At 42.2% G+C, this 15,236-nt stretch overlaps 1 protein-coding gene across 1 annotated transcript in view; it reads left to right on the top strand.

The window, feature by feature from the left end:
- The window catches only part of LOC140198398 (lactase/phlorizin hydrolase-like), a 107,916-nt gene that overhangs the window by 75,908 nt on the left and 16,772 nt on the right, over nt 1-15,236 (top strand). The window contains exons 10-11 of the mRNA XM_072259490.1: nt 9,473-9,675; nt 13,497-13,606. Coding sequence (XP_072115591.1) covers nt 9,473-9,675; nt 13,497-13,606 — 313 coding nt within the window. The remainder of the gene's footprint in view (nt 1-9,472; nt 9,676-13,496; nt 13,607-15,236) is intronic.

Below are 15,236 nucleotides of genomic sequence, written 5' to 3'. Positions count from 1 at the left end.
GATTAAAAATTGTGCAAAACAGAAATAATCTAAGAAAAGTGAGGTAGTGTTCATGGATTCAATGTCCATTTAGGAATTGGATGGCAGAGGGGAAGAAGCTGTTCCTGAATCACTGAGTGTGTGCCTTCAGGCTTCTGTATCTCCTACCTGATGGTAACAATGAGAAGAAGGCATGTCCCAGGTGATTGGGGTCCTTAATAATGGATGGTACTTTACTGAGGCACCGTTCCTTGAAGATGTCTTTGGTACTACAAAGATGGAGCTGACTAATTTTACAACTTTTTGTAGCTTCTTTCAGTCCCGAGTAGTAGCCAGCCCCCCGACCCCCCCCCCCCGCAACACCAATACCAGACAGCTTCCTAGTACTAACTTCCCACTAATTTTCCAATACTACATCCCTTTCTTTTGCTTTCATGCTGTCTTTGACTTCCCTTGTCAGCCACGGTTGCCTCATCCTCCCTTTAGAACACATTTTCACCTTTGGGATGTATCTATCTTGCACTTTACATAAGAACATAAGAAATAGGAGCCATCAGGCCCATTGAGGCTGCTCCACCATACAATAAGATCATGGCTGATCTGACCATGTACTCATCTCCGCCTACCTGCCTTAATTCACCTACTATGCAAAAAATCAAACCAACCTTGTTTTAAATGTATTTACTGAGGTAGCCTCCACTGCTCCTTGGGGCAGACAATTCCACAGATTCACCATTCTTTGGGAAAAGCAGTTCCTCCTCATCTCCATATAAAATTAACTCCCTTGAATCTTGAGGCTACATCCCCACATTCTAGTCTCACCTACCAGTGGAAACAACTCTCCTGCCTTTATCTTATCTACGCTTTTCATAATTTTATATATTTCTATAAGATCTCCTCTCATCCTTCTGAATTCCAGCGAGTACAGTCCCAGGCAACTCAATCTCTCCTCGTAGTCTAACCCCTCATCTCTGGAAGCAACCTGGTGAGCCTCCTCTATACTGCATCCAAAGCCAGTATATCCTTCCTCAAGTAAGGGGACCAGAACCGGACACAGTACTCCAGGTGCAGCCTCACCAGTACCCTGTATAGTTGCAGCATAACCTCCCTGCTTTTAAATTCAATCCCCCTAGCAATGAAGGTCCCCCTCATATTCAGTTCTAGCCTGTCCGTTTTGTACAGGTCATACCTTCCCCAGAAGAGTTCCCAATGATTCAGAAATCCAGCAATGATGGCCTGCTGCACCTGCAAGCCAACCTTTTGCAATTGGTGCACACGCACTCCCAAGTCCCTCTGCACAGCAGCATGCTGCGATCTTTTACTATTTAAATAATAACCTGATCTTCAATTTTTCCTTCCAAAGTGGATGACCTTGCATTTACCAACATAGTACTCCACCTGCCAGACCCTTGCTCAGTCACTTAACCTATCTATATTTCTCCACAGACTCTCCATTATCCTCAGCACAACTTGCTTTTCCACTCAATTTAGTGTCATCAGCAAACTTAGATACTCTACACTCGGTCCTCTCTTCCAGATTGTTAGTGTATATCGTGAACAGTTGCGGGCCCAGCACTGACTCCTGGGGCACACTGCTCACCTTTGATTGCTGACCAGAGAAACACTCATGTATCCCAACTCTCTGCTTTCTATTGGTTAACCAATCTTCTATCCACGCTAGAAAATCACCCCCAACTCTATGTATTCTTATCTTACCTTTCAAATTACTGCCAGAAAATCCACTCATTGCTGTTCTGCCATCATCCCTGCTAGTGTCCCCTTCAAATCAACTTTGTCCAGCTCCTCTTTCTCATGCCTCTGGAATTCCCTTTACTCCACTGTAATACTGATACATCCAATTTCATCTTCACCTTCTCAAACTGTAAGGTGAATTGTATCATGTTATGATCACTGTCTTCTTAGGGTTCCTTTACTTTAAGCTTCCTAATCAAATCTAGTTCATAACATAACACCCAATTTAGAATAGCTGATTCCCTAGTGGGCTTAACCACAAGCTCTCTAAAAGGTCATCTCGTAGGCATTCTACAAATTCCCTCTCCTGGGATGCAGCACCAATCTGATTTTCCCAAACTACTTACATATTGAAATTCGCCATGACTATCAAGGCAGTGCCCTTATTACACATCTTGTCTATTTCCCGTTGAAACTTTTATCTCATATCTTACTGTTTGAGTCTTTTTTTTTTGCCTGTCACACCAGACAGTCAGCCATTCTCATCTGGTACGTGGTGTCAGGATTGGTTTCCTTTCGGATTAACCGGGTCATGATATGAACGTTCCTGACTCGACCCTTTTTTTTTAACGAGGCTGAGTGGCTAACTTGACGTTCAACCTGGCACGGATGGAAAGCGTGCTCGGGGTGTGGCCCGACCTGGATTCAAACTCAGGAGCCTTCGCTCCGAAGTTTGGCGCTGCTGCCATTGCGCCACCAGCCAGCCACTGTTTAGGTGCCTGAATGTAACTCCGTTCAAGGTACTTTTACCCTTACCCCACAAGGATTCTACATCCTCTGATCCTATGTCACCGCTTTCTAAGGATTTTATTTTAGTTTTTACTAACAGAGTCACTTCACCCCCTCTGCCAATCTGCCTGTCCTATTGATACAAGGTGTATCCTTGGATATAAAGCTCCTAACTATGATCTTCTTTCAGCCACAACTCAGTAATGCCTACACGTCACCTGTCAATCTCTAACTGCTCTACAAGATCATCGACTGAATTCCTTACACTGTGTGCATTCCAATATAACATCTGCAGAGCTGCATACGTCACCTGTTTCGATTTTGCCCCCATGTTACACTTCAACTCATCCCACTGACTGCAGTTTTGCCCCAACATCTGCCTGTCCTTCCTCACGGTCTCACCACACACTGCATTGCCTCATATACCAATTGCCCTGTCTTCAGCCCTATCACTCCATTTCCCACCTCCTTCCCAAATTTGTTTAAACCCTCCCCAACAAAGCTAGTAAAAACCTGCCTGGAAGGATATTAAGGATATTGCCACCCCCCCCCCCCATATTCAGTTCTAACCTGTCCTTTCTGTACAGGTCATACCTTCCGCAGAAGAGCTCCCAATGATCCAGAAATCTGAAACGTTGCCTCATGCACCACCTCCTCGGCCACTCATCCACCTGCACCATCGTCCTATTCCTGCCCCGACTAGCACATGGTACTAGAGGGAATCCAGAGGTCGCTACCTTGGAGATCCTGCTGCTCAGCCTCTTCCCTAACTCCCTAACTCACTGCTCAGTTATTCAGTGTACAATTAGCTAATCGTTTTAAAGCTGCTGGGAAAAAACTGAAGTGTCTCCCTGCTCTGCCACCCTCATGTTTACAGAAGAGTAGAATATTGTTATGGAATCTAATGCTTCGATTGATCAGGGTTGTTAAACTAACTCTGCAGACTTCCCCATTTCTCATTTGCATATTAAGCAACCTTGGCACAAGTGCATATTTTAATTGAGGCTATAGCAGGTTAAATTCAATTAGTTTTAAGTTTGTTTCAAAACAACTTTCCACCAAGGTGCTGATGAGTATTTTTTAAAGGACTTGGACACATTTCTACACAAGATTTCTGAATACAGAGTAATGAGCTGGGAGATTTGTTATCTCTGAGTTTATGGAGATCATAGTTGTGATTCATGTGAACCAAATTGGTAAGGGTGCTGAGGAAGAGGATTTCTTGGAATGTATGCAGGATGGTTTTTTGAACCAACCTGTCGAGGAACCAACTAGAGAGCAGGCTATTCTAGACTGAGTATTGAGCAATGAGGAAGGGTTAATTAGCAATCTTGTCGTGAGAGGCCCCTTGGGTAAGAGTGACCATAATATGGTGGAATTCTTCATTAAGATGGAGAGTGACATAGTTAATTCAGAAACAAAGGTTCTGAACTTAAAGAAGGGTAACTTTGAAGGTATGAGACGTGAATTAGCTAAGATAGACTGGCAAATGACACTTAAAGGGTTGACGGTGGATATGCAATGGCAAGCATTTAAAAATCGCATGGATGAGCTACAACAATTGTTCATCCCAGTTTGGCAAAAGAATAAATCAAGGAAGGTAGTGCACCCGTGGCTGGCAAGAGAAATTAAGGATAGTATCAATTCCAAAGAAGAAACATACAAATTAGCCAGAAAAAGCGGCTTACCTGAGGACTGGGAGAAATTCAGAGTCCAGCAGAGGAGGACAAAGGGCTTAATTAGGAAAGGGAAAAAAGATTATGAGAGAAAACTGGCAGGGAACATAAAAACTGAATGTAAAAGCTTTTATAGATATGTGAAAAGAAAAAGATTGGTTAAGACCAATGTAGGTCCCCTACAGACAGAAACAGGTGAATAGATTATGGGGAACAAGGACATGGCAGACCAATTGAATAACTACTTTGGTTCTGTCTTCACTAAGGAGGACATAAATAATCTTCCAGAAATAGTAGGGGACAGAGGGTCTAGTGAGATGGAGGAACTGAGGGAAATACAAGTTAGTAGGGAAGTGGTGTTAGGTAAATTGAAGGGATTAAAGGCAGATAAATCCCCAGGGCCAAATGGTCTGCATCCCAGAATGCTTAAGGAAGTAGCCCAAGAAATAGTGGATGCATTAGTGATAATTTTTCAAAACTCTTTAGATTCTGGTCCAGTTCCTGAGGATTGGAGGGTGGCTAATGTAACTCCGCTTTTTAAAAAAGGAGGGAGAGAGAAACCAGGGAATTATAGACCGGTTAGCCTAACATTGGTGGTGGGGAAAATGCTAGAGTCAGTTATCAAAGATGTGATAACAGCACATTTGGAAAGTGGTGAAATCATCGGACAAAGTCAGCATGGATTTGTGAAAGGAAAATCATGTCTGACGAATCTCATAGAATTTTTTGAGGATGTAACTAGTAAAGTGGATAGAGGAGAACCAGTGGATGTGGTATATTTGGATTTTCAAAAGGCTTTTGACAAGGTCTCACACAGGAGATTAGTGTGCAAACTTAAAGCACACGGTATTGGGGGTATGGTATTGATGTGGATAGAGAATTGGTTGGCAGACAGGAAGCAAAGAGTAGGAATAAACGGGACCTTTTCAGAATGGCAGGCAGTGACTAGTGGGGTACTGCACGGCTCAGTGCTGGGACCCCAGTTGTTTACAATATATATTAATGACTTAGATAAGGGAATTAAATGCAGCATCTCCAAGTTTGCAGATGACACGAAGCTGGGTGACAGTGTTAGCTGTGAGGAAGATGCTAAGAGGATGCAGGGTGACTTGGATAGGTTAGGTGAGTGGGCAAATTCATGGCAGATGCAATTTAATGTGGATAAATGTGAAGTTATCCACTTTGGTGGCAAAAACAGGAAAACAGATTATTATCTGAATGGTGGCCGATTAGGAAAAGGGGAGGTGCAACGAGACCTGGGTGTCATTATACACCAGTCATTGAAAGTGGGCATGCAGGTACAGCAGGCGGTGAAAAAGGCGAATGGTATGCTGGCATTCGTAGCAAAAGGATTCAAGTACAGGAGCAGGGAGGTACTACTGCAGTTGTACAAGGCCTTGGTGAGACCACACCTGGAGTATTGTGTGCAGTTTTGGTCCCCTAATCTGAGGAAAGACATCCTTGCCATAGAGGGAGTACAAAGAAGGTTCACCAGATTGATTCCTGGGATGACAGGACTTTCACATGATGAAAGACTGGATCGGGTAGGCTTATACTCGTTGGAATTTAGAAGATTGAGGGGGGATCTTATTGAAACGTATAAAATCCTAAAGGGATTGGACAGGCTAGATGCAGGAAGATTGTTCCCGATGTTAGGGAAGTCCAGAATGAGGGGTCGCAGTTTGAGGATAAAGGGGAAGCCTTTTAGGACTGAGATGAGGAAAAACTTCTTCACACAGGGAGTGGTGAATCTGTGGAATTCTCTGCCACAGGAAACAGCTGAGGCCAGTTCATTGGCTATATTTAAGAGGAAGTTCGATATGGCCCTTGTGGCTAAAGGGATCGGGGGTATGGAGGGAAGGCAGGTACAGAGTTCTGAGTTGGATGATCAGCCATGATCATACTGAATGGCGGTGCAGGCTCAAAGGGCTGAATGGCCTACTCCTGCACCTATTTTCTATGTTTCTATGCGGATGGCTTTAATGTAATTAGCTCTATCGAGGTGCCCACCTGAAGTAGTAATAATGAAAACATGGATAGATGGAGCTGAGTAAAAGGAAAATACAGATCTAAAAGATTCTGATTCTCATGTCAGCTCAAATTTCCAAACAACTAAATAGTTTACTTAATTTCTCCAGAACAGAGAGTGTAGCTAATGAATACTTATTAGTTCATTCATTTTGATTGCATCATACCCAACGCCACTGGGAAATCAAATCTCCCGATGCAATTTTAGACATGAAGTTATGCTTTAAAGAATTTAGCAGATAATTAGCAATCTATAAACCGGGACTAACAATCCATGGACTTTTTAAGTATAACATATCTTATTATCAATGACTTCAGAAGCAACTAGATTTGGAAGAAACCCAACTGTAGAGATTAGGACAACAAAGAGGCGGTCACGGGAGGCAACGAAGCAGCTACGGGATTGCTTCAAGGCAGTGGGCTGGGTGTGTGCAAGGACTCAACTGGAGATCTGAATGAATACATCATGGGTTGCCATTAAATCATCCAGAGACTCCCCCAACCAGAACCATGAGATTCGCAATCTGCTGAGGGCCAGGTCAGAGGCATTTAAGTCTGGTGACTAAAAAGGTTACAAGAGATCCAGGTACCATCTCTGGAATGTATGTCACAAGTGAAGTGGCAATTCTGGACTAAACTGGAATCAATGAAGAATGTTGAACAGTTGTGGCAGGGCTTGAATACCGTCACTTCTTATAAAATAAAATCAAGCCACATAGGCAACACTAGGGTTTCGCTTCCAGATGAGTTCAATGCCTTCTATGCTCACTTTGACTATCAAAACGTGGAGGAACCATCACGAACTGCCACAGCCCCTGACAATCCTGTGATATCAGTCTCCGAGGCCAACGTGCGAGCACCCTTCAGGAGGGTGAACTCATGAGAAGCATCCAGCCCAGACGGGGCACCTGGCCAAGTACTAAAGACCTGTGCTAATCAACTGTCCAGAGTGTTCACTGAGGTCTTTAACCTCTCGCTTCAGCAGTCTGAGGTACCCTCCTACCTCAAACAGACTTTACTTATACCGGTGCCTCAGAAGAACGTGGTAACCTGCCCCAATGACTATCATCCAGTAGCACTTACATCCACCATGGTGAAGTGTTTTGAGAGGTTGCTGATGAAACGTATCAACTCCTGCATGAGAAGTGACTTAGATCCATTCCAAATTGCCTGCGGGCAAAGCAGGTCTCATTGGTTCTTCACTAAACCCTGGAACATCTGAACATCAGAAAGCTCCTTATCGACTACAGTGCGGCATTCAATACCATCATCCCCTCAAGGCTAATCATCAAGGCCTTGGCCTCAGTACAATTGGACCCTCAATTTCCTCACTTCCCAGACAGTTTGGATCAGCAACAACATCTCCTCTACGATCTCCATCAGCATAGGTGCACCACAAGGTTGTGTGCTTAGCCCCTTGCTCTACTCACTTTACACTAATGACTGTGTGGGTAAGCACAGCTCCAATGCCAGATCCAAGTTTGAAAATAGTGTAGGCTGAATCAAAGATGGTGTCGAATCGGCGTACAGGAGGGAGACTGAAAGTCTGGCTGAGTGGTGGCAGATGTTCTTACTCATTGTCAGCAAAACGAAGGAGCTGATTATTGAGTTCAGGAGGAAGAAACCAGAGGTCCATCCACAAGTTCTCATCAGAGGATCAGAGGTGGAGAGGGTTAGCACCTCTGTTTCCTTAGATTCAGCATGACATCTAAAACTTTGACAAACTTCCATAGATGTATGGTGGAGTGTATATTGAATGGCTGCATCTCAGCCTAGTATGGAAACAACAATGCCCTTGAACAGAAAATCATACAAAAAGTAATGGATACAGCCCAGCCCATCATGGCTAAAGCCCTCTCCACCACTGAGCACATCTACATGGAACATTGTCATTAGAGAGCATCATCTGCCATCAAGGATCTCCACCACACAGACCAAGCTCTATTCTCACTGCTGCCATCAGGAAGAAGGTACAGGAGCCTCAGTACTCAAACCACCAGCTTCAGGAACAGTTATTTCCACTCAGCCGTCAGGCTCTTGAGCCAAAGGGGACAACTTCCCTCAACTTCCTTTACCCCATCACTGAAATGTTCCCACATCCTGTGGACTCACTTTCAAGGACTCTTCATCTCATGTTCTTGCTATTTATTGCTTATTTATTTATTATTATTATTTCTTTTTTTCTCTTTCTTTTTGTATTTGCAGTTTGTTGTCTTTTTCACATTGATTGATCACTCAAGCTGGTGCAGTCTTTCATTGATTCTATTACGGTTATTATGGATTTATTGAGTATGCCAGCAAGGAAATGAACCTCAGGGTTGTATATGATGACAGAAATGAACTTTGGTATACTAAGGTACATCAGGGTTGGAAACAGCCATCTGCTTTATTAACCCAGTCTAACTCCAGGCTCGATGTGAGAGCTTCTGAAATGGCCTTCTGTTGTGCCATGCTCAAATACCAATGTTCCAACAGAGAAATGGAAAGACCTGAAGGGAATAGCTCCCTACCACATTGTCAATGGTAATTGGGACTGGCAATAAAAATGCTAGCCTTCCCAGCAACACCCATAAGCTGAATGATCCTAAATAAAAAGTTATAGAAGTTAGGGGCAAAACTATTACAGTGCCAGTGACTCCAGTTCAATTCTGTCACCTGTTTGTAGGGAGTTTCTCCCCATGACCACTTGGGTTTCCTCTGGGTGCTCTGGTTTCCTCCCACATTCCAGATACACATGGGTTAGCAGGTTAATTGGTCACATTTGTAATTGGAAGGCATGGGCTCATTTGGCTGGAAGGGCCTGTTACCACACTATATCTCTATCTCTAATAGGGCAGCTTTAACTTCACTCATCGTGTATGAAGCCCATAGTATTTTTACACTTACACACTAAATTTCATTTCTTATTGACTTCAGTACAAATAAAGTTAGGAGGGGTGTAAAAGCAGCACTTGAGCTCTCACCAATTTGATTGCTTTTAAAACTTTATTAAGCAAATGCTGTGTTTTTAATTTTCTGTAACATTACCAACTGCCTTAATTACAATAGTCATTTTAAATATGAAAACTCTGTTAATGATTCTCAAACCATTTCAATCACAAATTCATCATCACATAATGAACATATAGTATTTTGGAATGGGAATAAAATATATTCTGCTTCTGTAATTCAGCCCTCTTAAGTCAATAGAACTAAATTTCTAGTCAGTGCAACATGCAGTCATTAACAGACATTAATCTCTTTCCTAATTATTCCTAAAAGTATTAAGTGATTTTGGTTTAATAAACCATTCTTTCTTCTGTTTGTAGGTATTGGCACAAGACTGGGAACAGCTCCTTATGTTGTTGCTCACAATCTAATCAAAGCTCATGCTGAAGTTTGGCATTTGTACAACGACACTTACAGATCACAGCAGCAAGGTCTGATTTCCATAACAATAAACTCTGACTGGGTTGAACCAAGAAATCCGTACAAACAAGAAGACGTGGATGCAGCAAATAGACACCTGATGGTGAGAAAGAGTACTATTTGTTTGCCTCTTACTTACTGTAGTTGGACTTAATTAATGGAGGAAATAAACTCCTTCTGTTCCTAATCACTGTTGACTGATGGACCATATGTTTGGGTCAAATGCTTGCTATCATCCTCAGGCATTTATGAGCCTCTGCATCCAAAATTCAGCTATGCAGAAAATAACAGATCCTAGACCGAGGGGTTTGGAGCCTGTGTCAGCAATAGTGATCTACTTGACCAGTCATAAGGAGGGTCAAAGAGCAGCAGTGTCTAAACCGGGGAGGTTGGGTTGGCACAGAACAAATTTAAGGTAAACTTAGGTACGTAAACCAAATTAAGATAAAAAGAAAATGAAAAACATATAAATGTTGGTTTAACAAATCTCCAAATGTAATTGAAATCTGAAGGAAAGAGATGTGTCACAACTCCCCTGTCCCCCATTTCAATTATATAATGTGGGTGATGCTGGGAGGACCGGAATTTCTAAAGGCGGATGTAAGCTGCCTTTATGAATGACTGAAATCTGCCCTGTGAGGTTACAAGGATACTTTAGTTTCCCACAGCAAACAATAACATTGTTAGCTTCCTTATTGCTTGCTAATTTTTTTGTGAACCCAGTTCTTTATGCATTAGCAACACACACAAAATGCTGGTGGAACGCAGCAGGCCAGGCAGCATCTCTATGAAGAGGTACAGTCGACGTTTCAGGCCGAGACCCTTCGTCAGGACTAACAGAAAGAAGAGATAGTAGGAGATTTGAAAGTGGGAGGGGGGAGGGGGAGATCCGAAAAGATAGGAGAAGACAGGAGGGGGAGGGATGGAGCTAAAAGCTGGAAAGCTGATTGGCAAAAGGGATACGAGGCTGGAGAAGGGAGAGGATCATGGGTGGGAGGCCTGGGAAGGAAGAAAGGGGGAGGGGAGTGCCAGAGGAAGCATTACATACTTCGGCAAATTCTAAGCTTTAGGATGATATGCTCTTCAATGTTTCTTGACAAAATTATTTCCATGTTTTCCAACATTATAACTCCATTTGCCAGACCTCTGTTCACTCCTTTTGAAATATGTCCTTACCTCCTCTTCACAACTTAATTTCCCAGTTAACTTTGAGTTATCAGCATATTTTACAACCATAACTTCCGTGCTTTTCATCCGTCATTTACATAAATTGTAAAAGGTTCAAAGATTCAAAGTACACTTATTATCAGAGTATGTATACAGGATACGACCCTGAGATTCGTCTTCTCACAGAGAGCCACGAAACAAAGAAACACCATGGAACCCGTTCAAAGAAAATATCAAACAACCAACGTGCAAAAAATAAACAAATTCCGCTAACGACAACAAAAAAAAGTGAAAAGCACAGAATAAAAACAAACCACAAATCATTGAACCAGTCCAGGCTTATTCAGTTCCGCTCAGTCTAGCTCTGTGTCGTTCATTAACTTCAGGCCTGAGAAAAATCGCACAAAATAGCAACAAAAAAGGAGCGACCACAAACACATCATAATGTGAACTACAGAGTCCAATCCACAAACCATGTTGATTAAACCTTACCCAAGACCCAGGACTCCAGCAGTATCGAGTGAGAGGGAAAGAGAGAGAGAGAGACCATTCGCATGTAGGGACCTTCCTCTGGGAGTTGAGGAAGAGAGAGACCACTCACACCCAGACACTTCCTCCTGCAGCAATGGGCGAGAGGCTGGTAGACATCGCTGAACACTCACTCGCCTTCCGCTCTTGCCCCAATGACGTCAATTGTTTTCAATGCTTTAATTGCTAAGATTGGTGAGAAATGGCATCGATCATGGCCTCGCACCCCTCTCCAGGCTTATTAGCCTCCAGGTCGCCCACCTCACTCGAAACCTCACGGAACACCCTCCACGACAGCCAAGTGATCAATTGGCTCGAAAGCATACCACCAACATGTCGATCACAGCCTCCAACAGCAGCAGAACCACATGCGAGAGAAAGAGTAGTGAAAGAGGTAGTTGTGTGAACCGTCTGGAGGATGTTGCCCTTGGTCACATTGTTCACTGGTGTCATCTTAGCCCAGTCCCAATCCTTGCAGTACACCACTTGTTACATCTCACCAACCACTGGTGTAAAGTATCTTCTATTAGTGAGCTGATCTTTTACCCACACTGCCTCCTACACTATGAGATTTCATTGTCTGCAATAATCCTTAATGTGGTATCTTATCAAATGCATCCACTTTGTCTACAACACATCTTTCTTCAAAGAATATTAATTACATGTGATTTTCCTTTCACAAAACTATGCCCATTTGATTTTCCTAAATGAGGCTCTATAACATCTTTCAATAGGTTCTAACGATTTCTTCTTCATATGTAGTTAGAAAAGTACTTCCTTCTTGCTTTCTGTCTCCATCACTTTTTGATTACTGAGTTCATATTTGCCATTTAAAAAATTTTCCAATCTAATGGTACTTTTGCCCAAACCTAAGGAAGTTTGGAAAGTTAAACCCAACACATCAGCTTTCTCACTAACACAAGAGATTCTGCAGATCTGGAGTAATGCACACAAAATGCTGGAGCAACTCAGCAGATCAGGCAGCATCTATGGAAATGAATAAACAGTTGACGTATTGAGCCGAGACCCATCTTCAGGACTGGGACGAGCTTTCTCACTAGACACATTTTTTAAGACCCTACGATGAAGCTCATCAGAATCCAGGAATTCATCAGTTGTAGCTTCATCAATTTGCTTAACCAGTGAACGTAGCTTTCCAGAGCTCCTCCTGCTCTACATCCTCTTGAAAAGGCAGATGAAAGCACATGTTTAGTCTCCTTCCTTCCATTACTAATTCCCTGATTCAATGATAGGTGAATGTCTAGGTGAACTTGTATCTGGCAGTATGGCATGAACATCTGGTCTTGACTTAGTAGTGAATGTACTTGGCAGAAGGAATGCAGCCAAGGTTCATTAGGCTAGTTTAAAGAATGGCTGCTTTACTACACAATGAAAGATGAACTAGACCAGATCCATATTTTCCTTAGACAAATGAGAAAAATCTCATTGAAGCAAGATTTCTACATGCTGAGTACAGGGAGGATGCTTCACACTCTCAGAATAAATTTGGGACTGAAATGAGGAGAAATTTCATCACATGTGAGGGAGACAAATGAGTGGGATTCTCTGCCTGAGATAATGGGATACAGCAGGAAATGACAGTGTGTCACAGCAGGACTGAAGAACCTGATGGCCTATTGCTGCTTGTATTTCTCATGTTCTATTGGGTCAATGTTCATTTTGTTAACTTTATTTTTTAAAATACCTATAGAAACTCTTACTATCTTTTATTCAGGTTTGACTAGCTGCACTTGATACTCTAAATGTTTCTTCCTTATTTATCTCTTAGTTTTGTAACCTTGTGATCTCTTGCTGCTTTGTTTTATTTTCCATCTAATCTTGGGATCTGCAATGTGTCCATGCATATTTATACATTCTTTTTCTTTAAGTATTGTTGTTTTTATGTTAACCACAGTTGTTAACCCCTTCGAATTTTCCTTCCTTGTTGGAATGTGTTCTATTCTGTGTATTCTGAGAGATCCCTTCAAATGCCAGCAACTTCAGACACTAATGAAAAGCATTGTAAGAAAATGCATGCATTAGTTGCAGTGACGGTGACAGTAATAATCATAATAACAGATCGTCAACACACAGATATGTTTGCAATCTGCTTTAGAAAGAATGGGCACAGACCAATTGTGACTTCAAAATTAATTTTCAAAAGGCTAAATTAGCCCCAGAAATAATCTGGCCACTATCAAAGTGTAATCTAATGTTTTTCTCCTTTAGTTTTATGGTGGTTGGTTTGCATATCCAATCTTTAAAGATGGTGACTACAATGAGATAATGAAAACTCGTGTGAGGGAGAAGAGCTTGGCTCAAGGATTGTCCAAGTCTCGGTAAGAAGTAGGCCATTTTAATAATTGAAATTATATAAAGTGTAATATATTAGCTAGGTGTTGACACTCATTTTTCCTGTGATCTACAGTTGCATTAATGCAGGCTTTGGAAAAAAACCCAAAGCCTGTAATAAGGATTAAAGCTGCTTTGAGAATTTATTGCCATGGCTGTAATTACACATTGAATCAATAAAATGATTCAATGTGAGTTTTAAAAAAAAACGAAGTCACAAAGGTGCTTATTGCCTGGAAATACATCCCTGACCAGCAATGCTAACTGCTTTATACAATAAGAGCAAGAGAAATATATAGATAGATATCTATATACCACTAAAACTCTCATGCTCTGTCTCTCTGTTTGTGACCTCCAATTAGTGCAAACGGTGCATTACAACAGCACTTTTTTGGCTAAATCGAATTAAAATGCACTAACTTACAGAATGCAGGCAGAGTTCTATATTCGTATAAAATTGCTCATTCTCCAAAAATCAACAGGCTGGCTTTCAACCGAGAGCCGATTGGCCATCATGGAAATTGGGATGTTTCAGGCCAACGCATGCGCATGGCCAGCGACACCTACTGGAGCAAAAGGGCAGGGCAGCTCTATTTCGAGGGTCATATTCTGCTAATCACCATCAGCATGTGCAAGATTGGGAGACATCTAACTGCCACCCATCAATAAGAGATAATTAAATCTTATTGTAATGACGTGCTTCGAGACACCATAAAACCCTTTGCTGGAGTCAAAGGACAGCAGTGACTATATCACGTCCATTTAGGAGAGCGCCAACCACGTCATCAAGAATAATCAGCCTCCTTTGGTGTTAGTGCTTCATATCTTCTGTTCAGCATTAGGGTAAAAAAAATGGTCAGCCTAATTATGTCACGTGGAAAGGGAAGGGGAACATTATGGTCAAGAGATGACGCCAAACGTCATCGGGAAGCGGCAAGGAGAGGGAGAGAACAAGAATCAGATTAGGCCGGGCTGCACGACTCCAGGATCAAAGAGTCAGGACAAAAGACAATGAGAGAAGAACAGACAGAGGAGGAGAGGCATGCATGTCTCCAGGATCAGAGACAAACAACAAACAGCAGAAGAGATGAAGAGACGGGGGATGAAATGACTGCACGTCTCCAGAATGACAACCAGAGGCACGAGGGTGGCAGATAAACCCGAAATGATGCCAAAAAAAGTGTCCTTCATTAAACGAGGAGGAGCTATATTTGCTTTGCTACGCGCCGTTCTTCTTTAATAAACTGAGGTTTTCTACTTCAGTTTCCAAAGCAAAGCGATACCAATAGCATTCAAGAAAATTTAATGTTCATTCTGGTCACATCAGACTGCACTACTCTTCTCTCAAAGGGTGCCCCAACGGGTCAGCCCGTTGTCTAGTAGATATATATAAAAAGAGCAAGAGAGAATGAGAGAGAGCGAGAGATCCCAAAATGACATCTAAAGGAAATGAATTTTGGAAACAGATTACAAGGTGCTGCTGCTACACCAAGTAAGAATGATTTTCAGACAATGCACTTTTCAAGCACTTGGAGAATGAATTTGTTAGATGGAGAAATTTAAAAAATAATTAGGCCTGGACCTGTTGGATTTCTGTCCTCAACACACATCCATATG

The sequence above is a fragment of the Mobula birostris genome, chromosome 5, assembly GCF_030028105.1.
Source record: "Mobula birostris isolate sMobBir1 chromosome 5, sMobBir1.hap1, whole genome shotgun sequence".
Taxonomy (NCBI): Eukaryota; Metazoa; Chordata; class Chondrichthyes; order Myliobatiformes; family Myliobatidae; genus Mobula; species Mobula birostris.
Note: the sequence above shows the minus strand (reverse complement) of the source record. Positions and strands in the feature narration are given on the sequence as shown.